General features: G+C 41.2%; 1 protein-coding gene and 1 long non-coding RNA gene across 3 annotated transcripts in view; one reads left to right on the forward strand and one right to left on the reverse strand.

The window, feature by feature from the left end:
- LOC119567388 overlaps positions 1–23884 on the forward strand; it is a 165501-nt gene that overhangs the window by 17638 nt on the left and 123979 nt on the right. The window lies entirely within an intron of this gene.
- Positions 3507–23884, reverse strand: part of LOC102936940 (sodium channel protein type 2 subunit alpha) — a 229300-nt gene continuing 208922 nt past the window's right edge. Inside the window, exon 27 of the mRNA XM_043525375.1 lies at positions 3507–3744. Coding sequence (XP_043381310.1) covers positions 3736–3744 — 9 coding nt within the window. The 3' untranslated portion in view covers positions 3507–3735. The remainder of the gene's footprint in view (positions 3745–23884) is intronic.

Raw genomic sequence — 23884 nt, forward strand, 5'->3', positions numbered from 1 at the left:
TTCTTATCCAATAGCAAGCTGCCCCAAGTATCCATATAGCCAGCCAATCCAGTTCCCAGCTAGTTCCCTGGTTCTCTGTATCATTTGTTAAACTATACATAAAGCTGCTTTATTCAGCATTGTTCTTCCATATCTGCCCTGTGTGGCCTTGCTTAGTTTCAGGCAGTCTGACTCTGCAGCATATTGTTGCAGATCCTCAGCATAACTGCTGTGTGTGCCTCCAGGCGGGGGGGCCAAGGACACTTGGGCATAGTACGCAGAGCTGCTGCGAGTGCCTCCAGGCGGGAGGGGGGGCCAAGGACACCTGGGCCTAGTGCGAGGGGGCTTCATCGACACTCGTGGTCTTCCATCCCCTCGAGCTACCTAGTGGCCATGCCCCAGTGTCCCCAACACAGTGTTCTGCTCCAGAACATGTGATATCAAACTTTATGAGAGTTTTGATTTCTTGAAAAAAATTAAAGACAACTAAGATGGAACTATGAAATTTGAATATTTAATATTAATGAGAACATAAAACAAATGCTTTCTTAAATATTACTTATTAATCTACACAGACTGTTTACCAAAGAACAGATGTATTTTTGGAATGTAACTCTTTTCCACCCCCGCGCTGAAAGTGTTTGAATGGGCCATGATAATCTTTCAGGCTAAAAAGATTTTATCTTTTTCAAAATCATTATTCTCTTCACCGTCGTGAAATTAATCATTTGTTTTGTACTTCGCTTGCAGAATTTTGGTTGAAAAATCATCTAAAATGTCTTTGGTAATTATTTCACTCATTATTATTAAAAGCTCGATGTCCTCTGGGTAAGTCACATTGTATGTTTGTAATCATTTCAATTCCCTCTTGTCTCCGTTCAATAAAAATTTAAGATCAATGCCTACTGGCTCACAATAGCTCTGCACAGCTCCCTGCCTCTGCAGCTAAGAAACTGCCATTGAATCAAGAATCCAAACTGTAAATTCTCAACAACCACAGAAGATTGCATTACGTTTTACATTACCCACCACTCATCCACAGTCTATGGATCAGGCTTGACAAAGCCTTGGCTGGGATGATTTGATTGGGGATTGGTCCTGCTTTGAGCAGGGGGTTGGACTAGATGACCTCCTGAGGTCCCTTCCAACCCTGATATTCTATGATTCTATGATCCTCCTTCCCTAATTGCCATATATGACTAACGAGACAGAATGCAATGGTATGGGGAGCGGTGGGGAAAGGTAGGGATGCTCCCCTAAATCATGATGAGGGAGTCTTTTGACAACATTCTATAGACTTAGTTCATTTTGACTGACAACTATTCCTCTTTCTTGCTGTCAGACAAGTGTAGCCCTCGCTCCTGTTCACTGGCCCAGTATGAGGTTGTTCAAGATAGGGGAAGCCTGCCTTGCGACTTTTTATACAACTTTGGGAAACTGGGCCTGAGGCTCCTTTGTATGCTCTGCGTTGTGTGTCAGTGTGTGTTCACCTCAGATCAGACCCACTCAGATAAACCTCCAGGAGCAAGGCTTTATTCTGTAAAGAACATAGAACAGGATTACAGTTCAGCAGCCTCCTCTCTGCCTGCCTGCCTATGTGCTCCCATCTCAGTCAGTGCTGAGACCTCCTGTGGGGGTGAGGGTAGGGAGGCGGAGGCAGGGGGTACATCCTGGCAGGAACCAGGAAGTTCTCCCAACATGCCGCTGTTTGTAGTCCACAACCTGTAGTTCCCAGGGCTGCTGTTGAAGCACACTGAACCTTGGACTACACCAGGAAAACTATAATTCTATGATTTTAGGCTCCTGTTGGATGATCTACACTACTCAGAGTGCATTGTATCAGTGCTTGAGGTGCTTGAGTCAAAGTATATACTCTGAAGAGTTATAGAATTGGTACTTGGTAGTTATGTGCAGTTTGGAGAAAGGGGAGCTCTTTATACCTCTGAACAGCCATACTTGCCTAGAGTAGTTTGTCTGGAAGTTTTTATTAAATTTTTACCTCACCCTCTGGTTGTCTGCGGTACTGTAGGTGATCCAAAAATACTATAATTCCTTACCTGCTAAAGGCTCCAAAAAATCCTGAACTTCCTTTTGAGTTAATTTACATGTATGAAGCTAGTATTTCCTTCTATTCAGTGTTACTACTGCTTATTATGACCGTGTATTCCAGAACATTGAACTTTAAAACTGGCTACATGCTCAAGGTCTTCTGATAGGCCAGAAGCTTTAGCATTTTTGAACCCACTTACCCACAACCAGTGGGCTGGGTAGACTAACAAAATAAATTATCTAAATGCTTTCTCTTAAAATTGAGATGAACGCTTTACCATTTTTGTAAATATAATTCAATCAAGACAACTATGGGGGAATGAGCTGGATTTTATTCTGGCCCTCATATCATCAAGAGAATCACGAACTACGTGTCCATTATATAATCATTAGTGGTGGTGATGCTTGAGCCCTAAAAACACAGCTTGATTTTCAAATTCCAATTTATATGGAGAGAAAACATTTCAGTTGTCAACTGAATAAATTTATATGGAATCAGAGACAAAAATCGTGAAACCTCATAATGCTGAGTTCTTCTGAAAATCAAGTCCTTTTAAAGTGTCTCCCATTGATAATCCAAGCCCCAGAGAAATCAAAATCACAAGTCACTTTTGTAAATTTAGGCCATAATAATTATAAATATCTTTAGTAACACATGTAGTGATTTAGATTTTCAAAGATCTGTGAAACATTAGAACAGAGGTTTTTGTAACTCCAAAAACACTCTGAGGCAGAGAATTCACAATGTTTATATGGAAAGTGTTCAGATCCTGTGGTGATGGGCAATAGTACAACCCCCCCAAGATAGACAGAGGTTCCCAAACTGTGGTTGGTAGATTGAGTGTGTTCCACAAAGCATTTGCAAAGAGCTGGCTTGTTTCCAGCTTCAACATTTCATTAAAAGATTGGGAGAAATACACAAAAGACTTTCCTAATTTTACATTTAAATGAAAGCAATTGCTGTAGTTATCCTACGGAATTCATTCAATCATGAATGGGAGGAGAGGTGACCAGTACAATCAGTGACTAAGAAGAGGAGGGAACCCATGAGACAATCTGTAGTCCACACTATGTAAAAGTTTGAGGCCCCTGAATTAGAATGTCAGAGTTTTCTGGATGTTCCAAATGTGGGTTTTCTTACCTACTTAGCAGGGATAGGACTGCCTGTACTGTGTAGGCACATTTAAGGAAGATTCAATTTCACCGCAACAGCACAAGATGGACTGAAATTTCAAATCCTTGAAAAAAAATTGAAAGAAAAAGGGAAAGAAAGCTATAAAATTTGTTTTGTTTTTTTGAAAGATGTGTCTTGACATCAGGCATGGAGTCCAGTTTGCTATTATACATCAAAAATGGAAACAAGTAAGGTTGACCAGTGATGGCATGATGTGTAAAAATATTAATTATAGGTAATACTTCAGAAATTTGAAAATGTGAAGTACCATACAACATATATCAATCAACCAGTGGACAACTCTAACATTGTAGGGGTGGTTTAATGGGGGTTTTCAGTTCACCCAGTTTTTTGCTACAAACACTCACTTATCTTTATTACTGCTGTCATCATTAACATTTAAGAATTCTCAGTAAATACTTCCCAATAGAATCTCTCTAATTGTGAGCAATTGTAGTAGCTCTGGCTAGAGTGTCCATTCTTCTCTCCGGTCTTCAGGAGCTTAGTACAAAATTTGACAGCTTTCAGGAATCCTAGGGAACCTAGAATAAGAAATAAGAGCAGTTGGAACCAGCTGTTTAGAATGGTGAAATCTGTCACATTGTATATAGCCATCTTTGATCTGATATTTCTCTCACTCTGAACAGGGCAATGTAAAATCAGCAAAGAAATATAATGTTACATGCATTGAAATCCATATTATGCTAGTTTTTAGAGAATTTCGAACAAAATCCAAGAACAGCTTTATTTGTTATGTGGTTTGGTTTTGTTTATCTTTTCAAGTAAGCACCTCAGGACAGGGAATGTGTCTTTGTGTCTTCTACCACACCAAGTATACTGTGAGCATTTAAGGATTAATAATAAATAATAAATAAATGTAATGCTTGTGAAAGGTGCCAGATTGGCATCGATAGAGAACGATGCTGTCTATTTATATACAGGACCGGAACAGCATCAGTGCAGGCTTGCCTACTCTGCCCCACCTATTACTCATACATTTTAAATAGGCCACTGAACAACTGTCAGATGGTAACAACTCTTAGTCACTAAAATCTTGGGAAAGAGTTGAACCTGTGGCCTCAAGCTGAAAAGCTTTTTTGTAGCTTTTTATCAAATCACCTGAGCCATCCAGCATCCTGTATTTGGCTCCTCTACTTATTAATTTGATTGGATTTATTTGAAATAGTATAATCTGATCACAGTCATTTTCTCTAACAATTAGGTGACCATCCTGGTTTATATGATTTTACCAATAATAGATACATCAGTTTGCTTTATGTCCCCTTATACATTTTTATCCTTTGAATTAAAGTAATTTGTGTGAATTTTTGCCCAATAGTTGTCATCTTTGTTTTCTAGTTTACATGAAAAATTGTTTTCTGAGATACTGAGGTACATTTGTCCTTTTGTAACTGACTGCGTCAGTGGCCATTTTAGAGGACAACTTATTCTCTTTTCAGAGTTCTCCGTTCAAAAAACCTCCTCTTAGAGTGTGCTTGTAAGAAATAGTGGGGAAAGCAGGGGACGCCTTACTCAGCTGAGTTCTTTACCTTTTATTATTGATTCTGGTTGTAGCAGAATTGGCAGCAATAGGATGATTCTGATGGGTGGTAACCTTAATGCCAGGAAAAAGGAACTTGCCAATGGGATTTCATCCCAAATAGAATACTTGGGTTTACTCCAATCAGAATCAAAACAGAAAACTCAAATTTGCTTTAGCTACTACAGAATAAAAAAGGGAGCAACAAGGCTTGTAGATACCAAAGGTAACTGCAGCAACAAGATAACTTCTGCAGTTACCAAAACCATGACGCTTCCGAAGTCCCCACAGTTTAAGATCAGTCTTTTTTAACAAGGGTGAGAGATTTTTTTTTAAACAGTCCAAATGCAAGCAAAATAGAATCAGAAAGCAGGCAACTATTAGCCCCTTCTAGGATTCCAAGGCAGCAGCATTAACAACAAACCCTTTTTTCTCTCAAACTTTTTTAAAAAAAGATTCCATACTAAAAGCTATATTAAGAGAACATTACCTTTGTATTACTAAGCATTCCACAGTCAGTAGCAGCCCCAATTACTGATAAGATTCCACATGCAACCATAAGTCTGTCCTCTGGAACAGACACAGTATGATACAATCTTTAATTACATATGTCATGGTTTACGGCTAACTACACCCTGGAGTCCTCTCAGTGTAACACCTCCAGGTGATGGGCCTCTTGCCTTCATCTCTCTTGGAAAATTTTGCAAATCTCTCACTCTCTAGATTGGGTCATCAGTGTGTAGCACACTGTTTATCAACTGCGATTACTTAGCAGGCCCCGCTGGATGCAGATGTCCTGCAAGACTTCCTTTGGGACTTGTAACCAGTACCTGAATACAGTGACATAACACAGCCTTTTCACAACAAAGTATTGTTCAATCTCAGCAGAAGGAACCAAGCATAACAAGAAAAGGGTTTTTAACATAACTACCAGTCAACGTGCTTAACCGTCTTACCCAAAACTTAAGTAAGCCTTGCTTATTCAGACATCCCCCACATTTCAGTCTGGGGGGACAGTCTGCACCTCTGCAGCTTCTGCCTCCCTCCTTACCTAACCTCTCTATGCAGTGCATCTCTTTATTCACTCCCAAAATCCTTTGTTTCTCTTGAACCTATTGAAACTGGTTTTTGCACCCCAGAAGAGGGGGTCAGGGATAGATTTCCAAAAAGTTGATTGTCTGCATTGACCTTTAATTATCAGTAAATGGGGGGCAATGGAAAGATTTGTCTGCTTTCCTGTCTATGTGCAGGTCCTCTCATGCCTGAATTAACCCCCTAGCAGTCTTATAGCAAACACCACAAACAAGTAGCTGGAATATATAATAGTACTCCTGCCGGGGACTTCTGTGCTACTGCTCAATGCAGAATTTTGCAGAAATTAACACTGTGTGCACAGCATTTCCTTTCCCCCACAGAAATGGGCTGCAGTGCTGCTGGCTGCCATTAGGGGCTGCTGGACCCAGCAGAGCCCAGCTCTGACATTGGAGACACTGCTGGGGGAAAAGGGAGGGAGCTAAAGGGTTCCTGGCAGCTGCAGGTCCCAGCATGCCCTGAGGGAAGGAGAGGGTGGTGCACAGGAAACTCAGTGCAAGTCTGGGATTCAGCATCAGGCTGTTTCTTCCTCTGGATCCCTGGGCCCTAGGGGGTGGGGTGGGGGTGGGTGTCTGGGCTCTGGGGGTAAGGGGATGAGTCTCTGGGGTAGTGGGAACCCATGGCTGGGCTTGGGGGGGCGGGCTTCAGGTGTATTGGCTGGGGGTGGTGAAGGGTTGTGGGTGTCTTCCACCATGGCTTCGCTCTGGGGGAGAGAAGGGGGCAGAGAAACAGGCACTGGGTTGTCATAGGGGTTTCTTTAACTCTCTACTCCTGGGAGAATTTTTGTGTGTGTCTGTATTGTTACAGACATACTTGCTGACAGGCATTTTGACATAAATTACCAAAATGATTGAAACTGGTGTGATTATGTAGTGTTATTTTGACAAATACAATTTGCAGAATTTTGCAGAGTTTTAAAATATTGTGCACAGAATTTTTAATTTTTTTGTTGCAGAATGCCCCAGGAGTAATAATATTCCTAAAATAGTATAGGCATCACCCAAATCCTTCACAACACGATCACATGCTATTTCTCAAAGAATGGTGTGAGATAGTTCTTTTTCCAGGTGCGAAGATCTTAAGGTGCATTGGAGCAGGGGTTTCCCCAGCAAATCTTTCAAAGTGTACAGGAGACCACCGTGACCCCTTTACACTTTCTGAGGTCTTCAGGAGCTGAAACAAGCATTCCACAGGGTCCTTTGCTTATGAAGTGCACAGCTTCCAATCCTAGCCCCTTCAGTATACTTTCACTATGCACGTGCCATTTGGCTTTCTACAGAAAAACTGCAAAATCTATTGTGCATGTACAACTTCTATTTTCAGCCATCATTTGGTCAAATCAAAATGAGATTTCATGGAATACTAAAAGATATTTCTCTTCCATAAGGACTATGTCCATACCATATTTCAACTTTCAAACCTCTGGCTATTTAGGATTAGATTGGGTCAGAAAAATCTTGCAAAAATATATGCTTTTTTACATAAATACATCTCTTTACTCTCCTAGAACTCCAAACTAGTTGAACCATTGTTCACCTTCGGCAAGACTAAAAAACTCCAGACTAATTGATGACAGTTCCAGAAGGGACTGAGTAATTAAATACAACTAAAATAGAAATAGAATAACCTTATCAACAATAAGGGTGGCTACACCTGTGATAAGCAGCCAGTCTGAGGTGCTAGCCCACCTTTGCCACAAAAATACCCTATCCCTCAAATGATTAATGTTGCACACAGTCACTCCTGTGCTTTTCCCTAGAGAGCCATCCAAAGCATAGTCTAGAATGCCTAGCACAGAATTGCATATTTCTAACATTTAACCTGAAATAATTAACAAAAACAGTAATAAAATAACTGGTGTTATGTTCCCCATCATACCTTTCTGTAACATTATGCCAGTTAACAATGCTTTGTTGAAGTTTTTTTGCCCACTAAATGTGGCACAAGCAATTTCTATATTTGCCTAAAAACAAATCACTGCACTTTTCTGTTCTTATCAACACATCTGATGGCACTACCAATGTTTATTGTTACAGTAAGACAGAGCTTCCTTGGGCGCATATATATATATATCTATATATATGGAACACACCCGTCTTGGTCTCCTTAGGCCGCTTGACTTCATGTTGCTGGTGTATGTTCATCTGTCCTCTGAGGAATCAGGAGTTTATTGAGTTTCTCAGTATTCTTTTAAGAGGCTTCAGCAGAAATCAGTGTATTACTGAGCGCTTGAACCCCAAAAGGCTGTTGCCCTGTACAGTACCACCTGCTGCTGTAGAGTATTCTGGCTGCCTGATACAAAGTTTTAAACCACTGCTTCTTGGGCATGGTGCACAGCTAATCCACTCTGTCTCCTGTTCTGATGGCCAAACCTGGATATAATTTACTGAATGAGTCGTGGAAAACTAGCTGTTTCCATTTTGCTAGCATTTGTGGAGAGACAGGTGAGATCTAATTTTAAATCCTGCAATCTAATTCTTTGCCACACTTCGGAAACTGGGCAGGGAGCCAAAAGATAATGCAGGGTGTCTCTATCCACTCACAGGAAACTACTGGTTTGACTTAACCCTTTAAAGATTGGGAGAGGGATTTTTATGGCTTTAATAAATTAAGATGCATAGATAATATATAGATATAGGCTATGCATTAGGTTCTTAAATTATTTTCAGACACTCAAAGTTGTTTTCCCCCTGACTTTTGAGGATATTTACATTGGAAACACTTAGAGGTTATGCAACGAAACAGGTTTACAAATGCTCCCTATCAGATGTGAATACCTTTGAGGTCAAGTGGATTTATATCTTTCTAAAAATCTGTATTTCTGTAGTTGAGTCATTAAACTGAGATTTTTGAGGAGAAGGGATTTCAGGCCGCGTATATGTGTGACAGGTAGTATATGTGGCATGCTCTCAGTCAGGATTTTAAGATAGAGGTCACTTATAGGCAACACTATTCCTTCACTAAAAAAGAAAAGAAAAAGAAAACAGAAAGGAAAAGGAAAAGGAAAAAAAAGGAGTTCAGCAACAGGAAAAAAACAGATGATTCCACAGGCCCCCATTCGATCCTCTCCCTTAATATTTCTTTCTTTATGATTGCCAAGTCATGTAGAGCACAATCTACCCCAAATCACTTATTCTCACTCAGTGACACATAGCATTAGTGTATGCATGTACTAGTGGATTTAGTTGCTTTTATGTGATGAAAAAGGTTTATTTACATGTACATTAAATGTTGTTCTTTGAGATGTATTGTGCACATATACATTCCACTGTAGGAGTATAGGTGCCCAATGCCAACAGTATCAGTAGGGGGTTCATGCACCCCTGTTGTCCTCGTGCAGTAAGCCGAGAGTATAAAGGGATACCTCCCCATCCATTCTTTCACACTACTGGGATCTAATGCCCAAAATAGTGGACAAGACGGGAGGGTCATGGAATGTGTATGTGCACAACACATCTCAAAGAACAACACCTTTCTCCTTGCAGATGTAATTGCTAACAACCCCTCCCCCACTGTTTTAACTGACAGCAGCATCAGAGATGTTTTTGTCAAAAGTTGGAACCCATCAAGACAGACCTATTAAATTCAGGCCCCATAAAGGTAGTGGATGAGATACAGGAGGGTACATGTGAATAAATCCCTTTAAAAATCTGGATACAAAAGGTATGCAAGAAGATAGAAAACCCCTCTACGGTGCATGTACTGCAGAGATGGATGTTAGATGGACTGTCACTAAACTAGAGAGACAAGGTGGGTGAGGTAATATGTTTTATTGGACCAACTTCTGTTGGTGAGAGATACAAGCTTTCAACTTACACAGAGCTCTTCCTCAAGTCTCACTGAACTGATAGAGAAAGCGGAAGCTTTCAGATGCAGCAGGTAATCTAGCATATGTCTAATCTCCCAAGGTGTCCAAAGCGCTTAAGCCTAAAATTGACCCAGCTGGGTCCCCCAACCCCTGGTAGGACAGGAATTCCTCTGCATATGTTGAAGAGTCCAAACACCAATCCAGAGACTGAAGCATTAATCTGGAGACACAAATCAGCATGGAAGACACATTGATTGAAGTCAGGCCTGCAGACATCTGAGGTGAAGTGTTGCATGCTGAGTCATATACTTGCATGGGGCCAACTGTCCCAATAGGTGTAGGCAGGACCATAACCAGGGGGGGTCAAGGGGGTTGAACAGGGCAGCTGCTCAAGGCACAAAGCCACGGAGATGGAAAAAATGGGGCCAATAAGGCCTGATGTAGGTCTGGTGAAGGGCATGCTCTAGACCAGTGGTTCTCAAAGCCGGTCCGCTGCTTGTTCAGTAGAATTATTTGTTTTGCTTTTGAGGCTTGAACTGTTTCCTCTGTTACAAGGGTGTAGATCCCTAGTAAATGGAGAGTCACACAGGAGTCGCTAACATGCTCATAGCATTATCATTTTTTTGAGAAAACAGTTTGGATCCTTCAAGTGGTAGGTCTTGAATTGTGTTTTGTAGCTACCTTGTGATGCCAGAGGCCTACAACCAAGAGGAACATCTCATCAAGAGGGCTATAGCTATGGAACATGAAGTGATGTTGGCCATATTGTAACTGCTTCCAAGAACTGCTCCTTGTATTCTTTGGGAAATTTATCTGTAAACTTCGTTAATAAAGGTATATTTGGACAACAATGCCTGATAATTTGAATATTCGTAGTGATATATGCCTTTCTGATGTATAAGTATAGTGTTTTATACTCCTCATCTTTCAGGGTAGCCTTAAGGTGAGACTGCCTTGAACGCTCATTGGCCACTGCGGCCACTGGAGAGTCTCGGAAGGGGTGACTAAATAAATAATCAAATTCCTGCTGGGTGATATGGTAACTTCTGTCCACCCATTTGGCCATGGGTGGAATGGAGACCCATGTCTTCCAATGCATCTTTGCAGGTTCCAGCAGGGCTTAATTAATTGGAAGGCAATCCTTTCCAGAGCACGAGTTTGCAAGACATCAAATACTTTGTTCATCTTGTCTTACACAAGTTCTGCCTGCACCTCTAGACATATGACCCTCCACAGGAAGTTCTGAAATAGTTTAAGTCCACACGGGGAGTTGATGCCAGCTCTGGAATGATGGCCTTATCTGGAGAAGAGGCTGGAGAACAACTCTTCTGTGGGCTCCAAGAAAGGAAGAGGAGACTGCAGGACAATCTACCCTAGTAGTCACTGGTATTGGAGAAGGCAACCTCCTCCTACATTGAGTCTCTGATGGGGATCTAGATGCTCCTGAAGCAATCCAAGATGCCCAATAAGGCCAAAGAGGGTAGTTTTTGTACTGCCCACAGTGTTGGGCACCAGGGTATCTTTGTAAAAATACTGTTCTTGATCTATTGTCCAGGTGTTCCTAGAGTGTGATCAGTACGGAGCCCTGAAAGATCTTGGAGGAGATAGAAGTGTATCATGGTCAGAGTCTGAACAGGAGGAGATACAGATTGTGACAGGTTCTGTCCAGGGTGCCACCTGGAACTGAGGTGCCACTGAGCCCTCTGACCCACCAGCCTGGGCTTTTGCTCTCAAAATCTGGCCAGTATGGGTTTAATACCTGATCTGCCTCTTCCTCAATGTGAAGAGGACCATGCACACTTGTGGTAACCAAGCTGAGATTTCCCCCCAACACCTTAGTCAAATGCACACTGGTTTGGATTAAAACATAAAATAAGATTATTAACTACAGAAAGATAGATTTTGGGTGATTATAGGTGATAGCAAACAGATCAAAGCAGATTACCTAGTAAATAAACAAAAACGCAAACTGAGCTTAACATACTAGATAGGTAGGATACGAATTAACAGATTCTCACCCTGAGTGATAAACAGGCTGGCAGATTCTTCAGGCACAAGCTGTCTTTCCTCTGCAGCTTGGGTTTCCCAGGTTTTCACACACAGACTAGAAATTCTGTTAGCCTAGGACCATCACTTCTCCCAGTTCAGTCTTTGTTTCTCAGGTGTTTCCGGGTGTGTTGCTGTAGGGAGAGTGAGGTACCATCATGAGCTCATCTCTCCTTTTATATCTTCTTCCCACTTGCTGGAAAGCTCTTTTGCTGTGACCTGGGTCAAACAGTTCCCATTGTGTAATGCTATCTCTGAGAGGTTTGTATTGTACACAGTTCCTGGGGTAATCCTTGTGCTTGTGACATTTCCTCAATAAGCCGTTAACATTGTTTAGCCTTTTTACTGTTGTACCTGAAAGGCTGCTTGTGAGTGTTTTCAACCTAACAACATGTTTCAGTAACACATACACAGCCAAATTTGATAACTTCACATACGGCGATAGCACATACGATCCAACGAGTTATTAATGTCTAGCAGATCGACTTTTAGAATGATACCTCACAAGGCATACTTTGTACAAAACATATCCTAATTATAGGACAGTGGTAAATAAGGGGGTGCCAGCGTGTCTCATAGATCCCCTCAGTAAATGGAGGTGCAGTTCCAGTAGACACTAGTGAAGGTCTTGGCACCAGCAATACAAGGTGCTGCCCTAAAGATACCAACATTGACGATGTATCCGTCGGAGCTGCTGGAAGCAGGTGAGGCAGTTAGAAGGCGGAAAGGTGGGTTGATGTCAACAGTAGCAGCAGAGCTGATGTTGAAAGCTGCATGGAAAATGCAGGTGGAACTGCTGGTGCCATGGCAGCATATGACTTTGACGGTTCTAATGTGATTGAAGCTAGGTGATGTAGTAAAGGAGAGTCCAGAAGAGAGGGAGACAAAAGGTCCTGCCACTGCAAGGTCCTGCCACTTACAGCATCAACAGCATAAAAATTGTAGGAAACTGTTTGTTCCCAATGTCTGTGGTACTGGACTCGACAGTGCCAGGGCTAGGGATCTGCCTGTGAAGGCACTGGTCTCGATGGCCCTTCTGGAGCAAAAGTGGACAGTGCCACTTCAGATCACTGCCATTGAGTACCAGTGTTTGCAACCAGACCTTAACTTGGCACTGGAGGACTTTTCGGAAGATTTCTTAGAAGACTGAGACTTTGAGGGTCTGTCAGTCTCAGAGGATAAAGGTGGTTTTGGACACTTCGAGGAGGCTGTGGGAGAGGATGAGCAGTGTTTCTCACCTGATGTGGGGTTAGAAGCCAGGACAGCTGGAGGGGTACTCCTTGTCTGTTCTCTTCTGGTCAGGGTCAGGCTCTGAAGAGCAACACATTGCCTTTTCCAGGGGATACACCTTGCGGCAGAAATCCCTCTGCTTCTTCGTCCTCATTGGAAAGGAGGTACAAATAGGAAGGTTGTCCCTCACATGTCCCTTGCCTAAGCAAATTAGGCAGCTTTTGTGCCTATCACTAACAGGTATCACAGCCCTGCTCATGGCACACTGTTTGAATTCTGGGGACTTTTGCATACTAAACCCCCAGACTCAGAGAACTACCTACCTAACTAAACTATACTCTACTAACAGTAAAACTAATTTCAACTGTATACAAATGAGAGAAATGCTCATTTCTAAAGGCTGGCTAACCAAAGCTGAAGAGCACCAGAGAGCTCCAGCTCTTGCCACAGGAGATAAAAAGGAACTGAGAGGGATGCAGTGGCCATGTCCCTTTATACCCTTGGCTCAGCACACATGCGTAGTGTAGCCACATGTGCTGCCTGCTGGTACTGCTGGCAAAAGTCTCTGCTTTGAATGCATTGGATGCATGTACACCTCCAGGGGAATGTATACGTACACAGTCAGTCGAAGGAGAATGAGTGAGGCTCTTGGTGAAATCCCTGATAAGAGCAGATAGATGCTTTACAGCTGGCATGATTAAGGTTGGTGGCTTAAAATGGCCACAAAATGTGAAAAGTCATCATCTGAGGGCTTTTTATTTTTTTTACACAATGAAATTATGGAGAAGTCTTGCTTGGTAAAAAATTGGCTAGAAAGACCATGCATTTTTATTTAATAAAACCTTAAAAAAAAAGACAACCAAACAAAACCACATGGTTTTTGCTATGTAAGTCAAAGTTATGGTAGACACACAGTCTCAGGCATGATACATACTCACATCTTGCCACAACTGTATTCTTCAGAGGTCCTCATTCTGCATGCTTCTTGGGATTGAGAGAGAGAGAGAAAAATAGCATACTTATGGGGGTTTAATCACCCTGGTTCTCTAGCCTCTCCACTCTTACTAATATGGTAGTGTATTGCTAGGTCGGTGACACCTGTACTATTTCAGCAGTCTCGTCAACAAGAACACACCAATTATTTTATTGTAATGTTTCACTCTCTGCCGTCCTTGAATAATACAATTTAAATAATTAAAACAAAATTACTTATTTCTCATGTATTATATTGGGTTTGATTCACTAGAAGCCTAAGAACTGTGCTGGGGAAGACTTGCCAGAATTAGTGGCCACCTACCTCTTCTGGCCACAAATTTGTCAGCTCAGCAAAATATTGTCTGACATCTTCTCTACCCTTGTGCTCCCTGTTGCTTGCAGTGCAATCTTGACTGCCTCTTGAAATTATTTTTATTTGGAAATTTGTATAAAATTACCATAGTAAGCATTAACATTAAAAATGCAACTTGCTTCAAAACATTTCCTAAAAATCAATGTCAGTGTTAGATATTTCATGATTATTTATGTAGCAACCACAGTCTGCGAGGAGATTTTTCAAACTGATAAAAGACAAGCCTGCAATGTAACCAGGGTACAGCCTAAATATATAACAGGCAAGGGAGAGGACAGGACAGTGACTGTGCAGTGGATACAAGCACTCATATCAAAGTGTCATGATTTGAACATTTTATTTTTAAAAATAAACTTCCAATCATAGAATCATAGAATATCAGGGTTGGAAGGGACCCCAGGAGGTCATCTAGTCCAACCCCCTGCTCAAAGCAGGACCAATCTCCAACTAAATCAATGGGGCATAGGGAATGCTTGAGGAGTTGTCCTTGGAGAGGTGCCTTTTGAAGAGAAAAGGAGGAGAAAGTGGAGCCATGACAGACTGTGTCAAAAAGGAGGTTCCAGGAATATGGGGCAGCATGGGAAGAGTCAGTAATGGGAGTGGAATCACTGTCTTTACATTCTCCTCTGGAGTATTGTGGTTCTAGTTCAGATATGAGTATTACTGAGATATCCAGCTTGTTAAAAGTATATTTCAAGCTGAAAAGCACCTGAAGACTGCAGGCTGCAAACTATTCAGTAGGTGGTGCTAAATCCGATTGAACTTTATGGCTAGCTGTCCAGGTGCTGCAGTGGACAGAAACACAATCTACATCTCCAGCAGGCAACATATTTTCATATGCTCCTCTCAGTAACGAGCTGGACACAATGATGCACACTGTGATTACTTCAAGGCTGGTCTGCTACAGAATGCAGAAACCACATAGAAGCGGCAACTTATCTAAAGCTTAGTGGCTCATTTCCTCAGACAAACAACTGGACAAAACCACACCACATTAGTATTCTACATGCTACTTTGCCTCTCACTGAGTTCTGGATCTAATTCAGGAGCCTCGTTCTGATCTTCAGAGATCTCCATGTGTTATGGCTTGGCTTCCTGAAACACAGCTTCTCCCTCTGCATCCCTTCAAGAATATTACTCTCAAAAAGATGGTGGTAAGAGTATCCAGTACGAATGTTTGAAGTAATCATTTCCATTCTTTCCAATGCTCATGATTTAGTTTGTAGTCTTCTAATAGTTATATTACTTACTTTACTGTAGCACCCTTAAATAACTTATTTAATTTGTTTTACCTGGAAATAGCATTTCTGGAATTAAACTCCCCGTAAGTGAGATAGTATGCTACCCTTCATTTAGGACCAGCATTTAGGACCATGGACTTAATGGCAAATATGGGCTGATGGGTGGGAAGATAACTTCTTGTTCTTTATTATACCCCTTTGGGCAAGGACATTGATACCACACATTTCTGAAACTTGCCTTAGAGATTTCTTGTAGGACTTATTCTTCTGTCCTAGGACATTGGGAGCCAGAGTGACAGAGATGCTATAATAGGTTTAAGTATTTTTTTTCATGAAGATGAGGCTATACACACAATGACCACCCTATGTGTTGCGGCTGTTTACCACCTCTTCAGCTCTGAAACTTAGTATGCAGATATAATGTTTTCAAATATTGGATATTCATAGGCAGTTATTATTCTGGAGTATCTAACTAGTTCGATGATGTTTTCTTGTATTTTTTAAGATGTGTAAATACAACTTAAAATTTTTCTTTTGAAAACCAGCACAAGGAAATCCAGTACACCCTAGCACCACACCAACATTATGTCAAATATGTATAATTTATTTTATGACAACAATTTCACTTGACATAAAGAGAAATGCATATTTCCTAATTTCTTCTTTATTTTTCATTCTTTACAATTCTTTTTTCCTTGCCATGTTCAGTTATACTGAAGATTTTCTCAGGAAAATCAGTTTTACATAAATATTGTTCTTTCAATTTCAAGTTGACTCTTACTTTTTTGACACCCCCCATATTTTGAGAATTTTGGTGAATATCAGCACTCATGAAAATGAGGGTCTGCACACATACAAGTTTCATAGGCCAGGCAGTCAGTTAGCAGTTTGCTACGGTTCACAGTCAGGAACACCCAACACAAAAGTGGGATAAAATCCGCTTTTGTGACATGTATGCAACTGCTAAAGTAGAAATAAGTGTAAAAATTTAACTTCTTCACATACTCCCTACTACTGCTTTTGTCTTGGGGTCTCTTCTGTGTAGAGACTATTGCTTGTGATGTATAGGGTTGTGGTTTGGTGATACAGCAGCTTTTCAACGGACAACTGGATTGAATCCATCAAACAAAGTTCACTGGTAATCCACATGATTTGAACCCAGATTTCCAAAAATGAAAAGTTACCTGCTTTAGTTAAGAGAAAACTTTCTCTCCCCCTTTGGAATGATGTAGTTTCCAGCAGAGTGTATTGGCTCTAAAAGAAACAGAGCACAAATCTAGGACTGTACAGCATTTTGGGTTTCAGGTAGATTTCAGTTTTCATTTTGGTATAGTGTTTTTTGGATTTTGAATACTGATAAATTCCTACACAAATCTTTGTGTGTGTGGGTGGGGGGGGGAGTGTTTCTCATAATACAGACTTTTTGTTTTAGACTCCGATATCTGGTTCTTGCTCTAGAAATCAAAGACGACAAGGATATTGCAGAAAAGCTAAATGATGTACTTCCATCAGCTTTCACAACAGACGACCACTGGGTGCTGGAACAATTTGTATAGAAGGGTGCTGAGAGCCATTGAACCAAAGTGTAAACTCTGTATATGATGAAAACCACTTTTCTCTAGGGGGTGCTGCAGCACCCCCAGGACCCCTAGTTCCAGCACCTATGTACCGCAGAGCTACACTTTATAGTAATAAAGATGTTTCAGAGATTTAAGGTGTCAGAAGTGCTATTGGAAGTGCTGACCCTCATTTGTGACTCAGCAGTAAGTCACCAGGACCAGATATTATTAAACCAAGAGTTCTGAAGGAATTCAAAAATTAAGCAAATAGGCTGCAAATATGTAATTTATCATTAAAATAAACTACTGCAGGTAGCCACTGCTTTACCTATTTTATAAAAGTCAGAATTGATAGAGTTGTCCTAGGAGATTATAGCCTAGTGTGCCTTACTTAAATATCAGGTAAATGAGCTGAAATTTTTTTTAAAAGCCCTATAAAATGCCTAGCTGAGCCTACATCTGGCTGGAGGCAGACAAGGAAAGGACGTTTTCCTCCCATTAAATGTTTACCATTCAAGTTGCTCAAAGCAGAAGTCCAGATCACTCAGCTTCAGGACCTGTATAATAAAAGATGGACTTTTGTGGCAAGCTCAGGCCCTAAAATCCTCTGTACATCACTCCCCCTCCTTGTAGCAATGCTTGATAAGGTATTTATATGAGATTTTCACTCAGAGTAATAAAATAGGCTGAGATAATTTTACTTTTTACCACAATACTGTTAGAGTGATATTTTTATCTAAAGCATTGCTCTATATTGGCACCTGAAGGCAGCCAACTTCTCCATCAGTTTCTTTGGCTGTCCTCCAGGAACTTCTCCCCCAGAATGCTAAACTAAGAAGTTATCTTGCTAGTGTTGCTTTGGCTGCATCCCCGTGAGAGGCCACATGCATTTTTCTTATATCTCTCTATATAAAGAGAGATAGAGACAGATAAAAGACCATCTGCAATCTCATTGGCAATAAACAGGTTTGTACTGTTGAGCTGTCAATGTCACAACAGTTTATTCAGTCAATTTTTTATTAATAATCTATACTTGAGTATGGTCAGATCATATTATTTAATCTAAACATGAAGGGCCAGATTCAATCCAGGGTCACTATCAACCCTGGTGGGGAGGTCCTGGAAAATAAAGTCTGTGAGGAGGATGATTGACTCAACTCCTCTTCTGCCTGGGAAAGCAGGTGAAGAGTTAAGAGTTGGAAAGGAAGGGGTAGTAATTTGGAAAAGTAACACAAGGTAAACCACATTACTTTCTGCTGTAAAAAGTAATCAGTTTATCCATCAAAATTATAGTATACATAAGTAACCCTTAATGATAATCTGTTACATGTAATCAAATTACTCTTTAGAGTAATTTATTATTGTAGTCCCTTTATGTTCCCAGCAGATCCATATATAAACATGTTTATATATAAATATATTCAAACACACAGATTCAAAACATAAAAACAAAGTAGTACATCCCCACTTCCCACTCACAGAAACTCTGGGTGCCCCCATCCACTGTCCACATATTCACAACCAGAGCTGCCATTCTCCCCTCCATGCCCGTCATCCTAAAGAATGCTGGGTGAAACTCTGGTCCCACTGAAGTCAATAGCAAAACTTCCATTAATTACAATGGGGCCAGGGTTTCATCCCATCTTTTTTCATGCTTAATGCTATTTAAAATCAAACAACCTATTGCTTATAAAAATGGCTGTAAATATTTTGCCATTTAACTTTCTGTAAAACAATATGATTAACTTACTGTCTGCCTTGTTTTTCATTATCTCTTTTCCTTCACGTCTTTTATCCCTTTCTTTCCCCTCTGATTAACTTTTCTGTTCTACCCTCCTGCTTCTAATCCCTCCCTCCCTGTTCTTTCCTATCTTGCACTAGCTCCAAACCTCTCTGTCCCATTCTATTCCATTCCCTCCTCTTTGCCTCTCCTCTCACTGTAGTCTCCCTTCTGAGGTCTTCCTGCCCTGGGTCCTTTGCTCCCCACTTCTGTTTCTTCTTGCTCTTCCTCTGCTCATCTCCCAGGCAGCTCCTGCTTTCCTCCTCCTTCAACCCACCAGAATCCTTTCTTCCTCTGGTTTCTCCTCCTCCCTCCCTCTCCCCCCAACCCACTATCTGCAACTATCTTTCCTCTCCCCATCTCTTCCATTCCCTCCCAAATGGGGAGTCTCCCTCGCAGGCCCCAGGCTAGTTCTCCCCTTCCTCAACAATTTCCTTTCCCATTTCTGGGGTTCACTCTCCTCCTGGTTCTCTCCCTGCTCCCCCCCCGCCCAAACAGCACTCTCAGATGTTCAGCTCCCTCCAAGGATCCTGAGCAGTCCCACAGCCCTCCTGGAGGATCCTGACTGTGGGAAGTGGCTGCTCCTTGGTGTCTCCACTTCTTCCCTTCCCCCCCCCCAACCCCCGCAGGAAGAGAGTCAGAGAAGAGGTGGGCAGCCACAGAGTGGAGTCTTCAGCTGGCTCCTCGCAGGAGGAAGCAGCCACAGAGCTCCCTCTTGGAGAGGTAGGAAATGCATAATTTACAATCCCAGCTCAGAGGAATTTGGGGAGCAACATCCTCTGTTATCTCCCTGTATTAATAGGCCCAGTCAAAACTCCTTTCTGAAAATGCCCTGCTTTCAGCTTCTTCACAATTAGATCCTGTGGTTGCCACTTCAAGCACCTCAACTAGTGCATTTCCACTAGCAGGGTGTCTACAGAAGACTGACAGTTCCTGAGGTGAGCCAGGATTCAAGGCACATCAGGCTTTATAGGGCAATGCCACTAGTTGGACCCAATAATACAATAGAAGATAAAATAACTCTATGTTAGGGCCACTTTTATTTTTGTTTTTAAAAGTTAGTGCAATAGGGATCAATAAAGTCATGACTGTAATCTCAGAATGGAGTCTGCTCCCACAACACAATTTTTAAAGTGTATGAAGCTTGAAACTTGAATTACTTGACTTGCTGCCTTAACTACACTCCTAAGACTATTAACAAAAAAGTAATCAAACCCTGAAAAAGTCTCATGGGAGTAGGAATAAAACCATTCCTTTCCATTCTCTGCATCACACAGGACCACATTAAAAGGTTAGAGGCCCACTTATTCACCTTACAAATGCAAGTACACTACAAGCAAGCAGGTGGCCATCTGTATGAATCTGGCCGTCTGTATGACTATTTACCTGGTTTCAGCCCAAAGGTTTTAGATCTTGGCCCTGATTATACTTCTTCATGCATAAGCCTTGGCACACATTATAGCCGCTACCAAAGTGCATTCTGTCACCCCTATGGGAGACAAGGTACTGTAAATCTCATCAAACAGTATCTTCTCTTCACAAAACAGCCGTTTTTATGGGAAATAGAAAATTCCTTATAATTGGTTATCTCCTATTACCAAAAGATTTCATGTTCCTAAGATAATTCTACTTTTAATTTTAAAAAGACTATCTTCTTTCTTCATCCTTTAACAATTTTTCTAATTGCAGTGACGTCTATTGGCTAATGAGGTTACCTGTATCTCATTCACTGGTGCTATCACATGAGAAATGTAATTGCTACTGTTGATCCAATTACTATTTAGCGCCACTGCCTATAAAATCTGCTGCAATAAACTGATTCTTGGTCTTCTTGATTGATACTTAAAAGGCAGCTCTTTTGCTTTCACTGCTCAGGTGAAGGAGAAAGAAAAGGAAGGATGTCGTGTTCTATTTTAGTGAGCCCATAATTAATACATCAAGGGCCAAACTCTTCTTGTATTGAAGTCAATGACAAAAGTCTGATTCCAGTAAGAGCAGAATTGGATCCTTAGACATATTGAAAATGGAAAACTGCAGTGACTGCTTCTAATAGGACGGGCATTACAATAAATTTTCAAATCACTTGTTAAAAATACATCTCAAAATTTCAATAGCCCCATCCCCATGAATATGGTTAGAATCAGAATCACGGAAGATGGAAAAGGCCTACTAGAAAATTTAAATAATCTTTACAGCTTAGTTACAGCTCTCTTCATCTGATATTTCCAAACTGTTATCGGACTTGGCACCCAGTCCTGCTCCCTTTGGAGCAGGGGCGACATTTGCTAGTGGGCGGGGGGACAGTTTCCCCCCCCCCACTTTTCATAGCTCCTCGCCAGCTAGCAGTGTGGTGTCTCCCCCAGGCCCCTGCGGGCCATTATGGGGTGGGTCAGGTGTTGGCACCCAGTCACTGCGTTGTCAGTGCTGCTCTCCTCTCCCCACCAGCTGGACAGGAAGCAGCAGTGGCAGGCTGCCTGGAGCTGAGCGCAGAGTGAACCAGGCCCCAATCCCCGTTCTGGGCTGGCTATCGATGAGAGACCACTCAGCATGAGACAGTGAGTGGCATTGCAGCTTGGAATGTGGGTTGCAGCACCACTCAAATTTGTCCCGGACCCCCCTCCTTCAAGCCAGCTGGGAAGGGGCTCCTCGGGAGGGGCCTATTTAAAAAGTGGTGGAACAATGGCCCCTTGGCCCACCCCTACCTCTGGTGCCTGCCTGCCCTCCGGGATAACACCGGCACCATCTCCCTGCCCCTCTGTTGTCCCAGGGATGGGACTAGTCCACTAACCCCATGGCCAGCCATGACCTCATCAACGAGGTGGAAGCGGGGATGCTGACACAACTTTGACCCCTGCTTCACCCCAGAATCGTTCTGACACGATGCCCCTGCTTTGGAGTTTTACCATTGGCTTCAATGGGAGCAGGATTGTTTGACATGCAGGAAGCGGAGCTCAGTGAATTAAAAGCATTAGTGAGCTGGACACTTTGGGTGTATAAAGCCTGCTGAAATCAATGAAAAGACTCACTGATGTCAATGTACTCTGGATCAGGGCCTCTCAAAGTTGTATGATAGGTACTATTAATTATTGTTTTTCTGCTGTTTGTATATTTCCACACATTTTCTATACTATAATCTTACAACACTTCTGAAAGTCTTCTGAATCACTTTCATACTGAGTTACCTTTTCTGCTTCTATGGGAATAAAATGCTTTCACTAGAGTGAGTACAGAATTGTGTTTTCGTAACATTTTACACCCACTTAGGATGGGCAAAATTGGGCCCCAAAGTTTTAAAATGATTTTGTGCACTAGGGCCTACTTCCACAGTCTTTACTCATGTGGCATAACACCTTTCTCTCTGAAAAGTCCCATCTATGTGGCAAAAGTGAGTCTAAATTATCAGGTAACTTGTTAATGGAGTGACATTTAATTTTTTGTATTTGAGCCATTTTTTTCTTTTTTTAACGTTTAGAGTAGAAAAAGTTTATATATAATCCTTCTGTAGTTTTTCATTGAGCTATCACAAACTCTCACTCCAGGGTCACATGATGCATCACAGCAGCCAAGCAGAGATTCTCTGAGCTCCCAAATGAATCCTTTTTTTAATGCCTAATAGAAATGCTAAGTTTTGCTCCCCAATCAATTACCCTCCATAAATAGCTTTCTAGGACTTCTATGGAATCCTTTTGGAACATTAAGACAAGTCCAATATGTCTGATATCAAAACTGTGAATTATGAAAGTAGAATCAGGTCAGGAAGACAGTCAAGATGGTAGAGCCATGCAGTCTGCAAAACTCAGTGATCTTACCATCAAAATCAAGACGGTATCTTTAAATTTGGCCACTATCATGGAAAGTACACTTTCAGAAAGCACCACTTGAATCACCTCTAACTGCAATGAACACCTTTCTGCAGACCCTAGGAATGCAACACTACTTTCTGAGAGAGTAAAGCTGAAGATTTTGAATACAGGAGCTGTTGATCCAAGCAGCAGAAATCCCACATCCACTAACTGTTTGTTTTAAATGAATCCACAGACTACTGGGTCTAGAGAGAAAAGGGACTAAGTTAAAAATAGATACAGCCCATTGGACACAGGGCTGCAAGAGACAGCTTTTACTCTGACCCACAATTATTCACCTATGTAATTTTAAAGGACAGCACTTTTATCATGCTGCCATGGAAAAAGAGCTCTTACTTAAATAAGGAAAAGCTGTTATTGCTGCAGTGGTAGACAACTGCATTAAAGCCAGTAAAGAAACTACATAGACCTCTTATACGCTCCTTAAAGGAACACAGCTTTGATGTTTAATAATCCCAAAGAAGAAACTCAGAAATTTGTAAATTCAAGAGCAGAAAATCTTAATGCAAAATAACCTTTAAGGCACTCTTTTGTGTTATATAATGCTGGTATGTAATAAAATGGCAATTAAATGAAAGATATTTAAGTAATTCTTTTTTCCCCTCATTATTTCATATGGAATATGCTTAGCTTCAATGTTAGTTCATCAGGAACAGCTCCTGTAACAATTTTATCACAACCTAACCTTGATGACCCAAGCTGAGAGTAGTCTATGCTTTCTAGATAGTCTATAGACTATGAACTAATTGAGGGGGCCTATTTATATTCTTTTCACGTAGATTCACTCCCTGAATTTATCAATATCCATTTATTTCTTTAGAGTAATGTTATTCCCAACTATCTGACTTTATGCCAGACAAAACTACAAATCATAATATTCTGCGAACACTAAACGTCATTCATCATATTAAATGAACCAATGAAAGTTGCCTACTTCTAGCCTCAGATGCAGAGGATATTTGATAAGGTTTCTTTTTTGTAGTTATTAGAGACATTTAACTTTGGACATCTATTAAAACAGTGGTCAAACTGTTCTACAATTCTCCACATCCTTTCCTTTATTTAAATAGCCTCTATCCAATGCCTCAAAGTCTTAGAAGCATACAGTGCCATATTATCATAATGGTAAATAGACCAAGTCAGAGACTTTGCTCTTAGACACATCCAGTGAGAGT

The sequence above is a fragment of the Chelonia mydas genome, chromosome 11, assembly GCF_015237465.2.
Source record: "Chelonia mydas isolate rCheMyd1 chromosome 11, rCheMyd1.pri.v2, whole genome shotgun sequence".
In the NCBI taxonomy this organism is placed as follows: Eukaryota; Metazoa; Chordata; order Testudines; family Cheloniidae; genus Chelonia; species Chelonia mydas.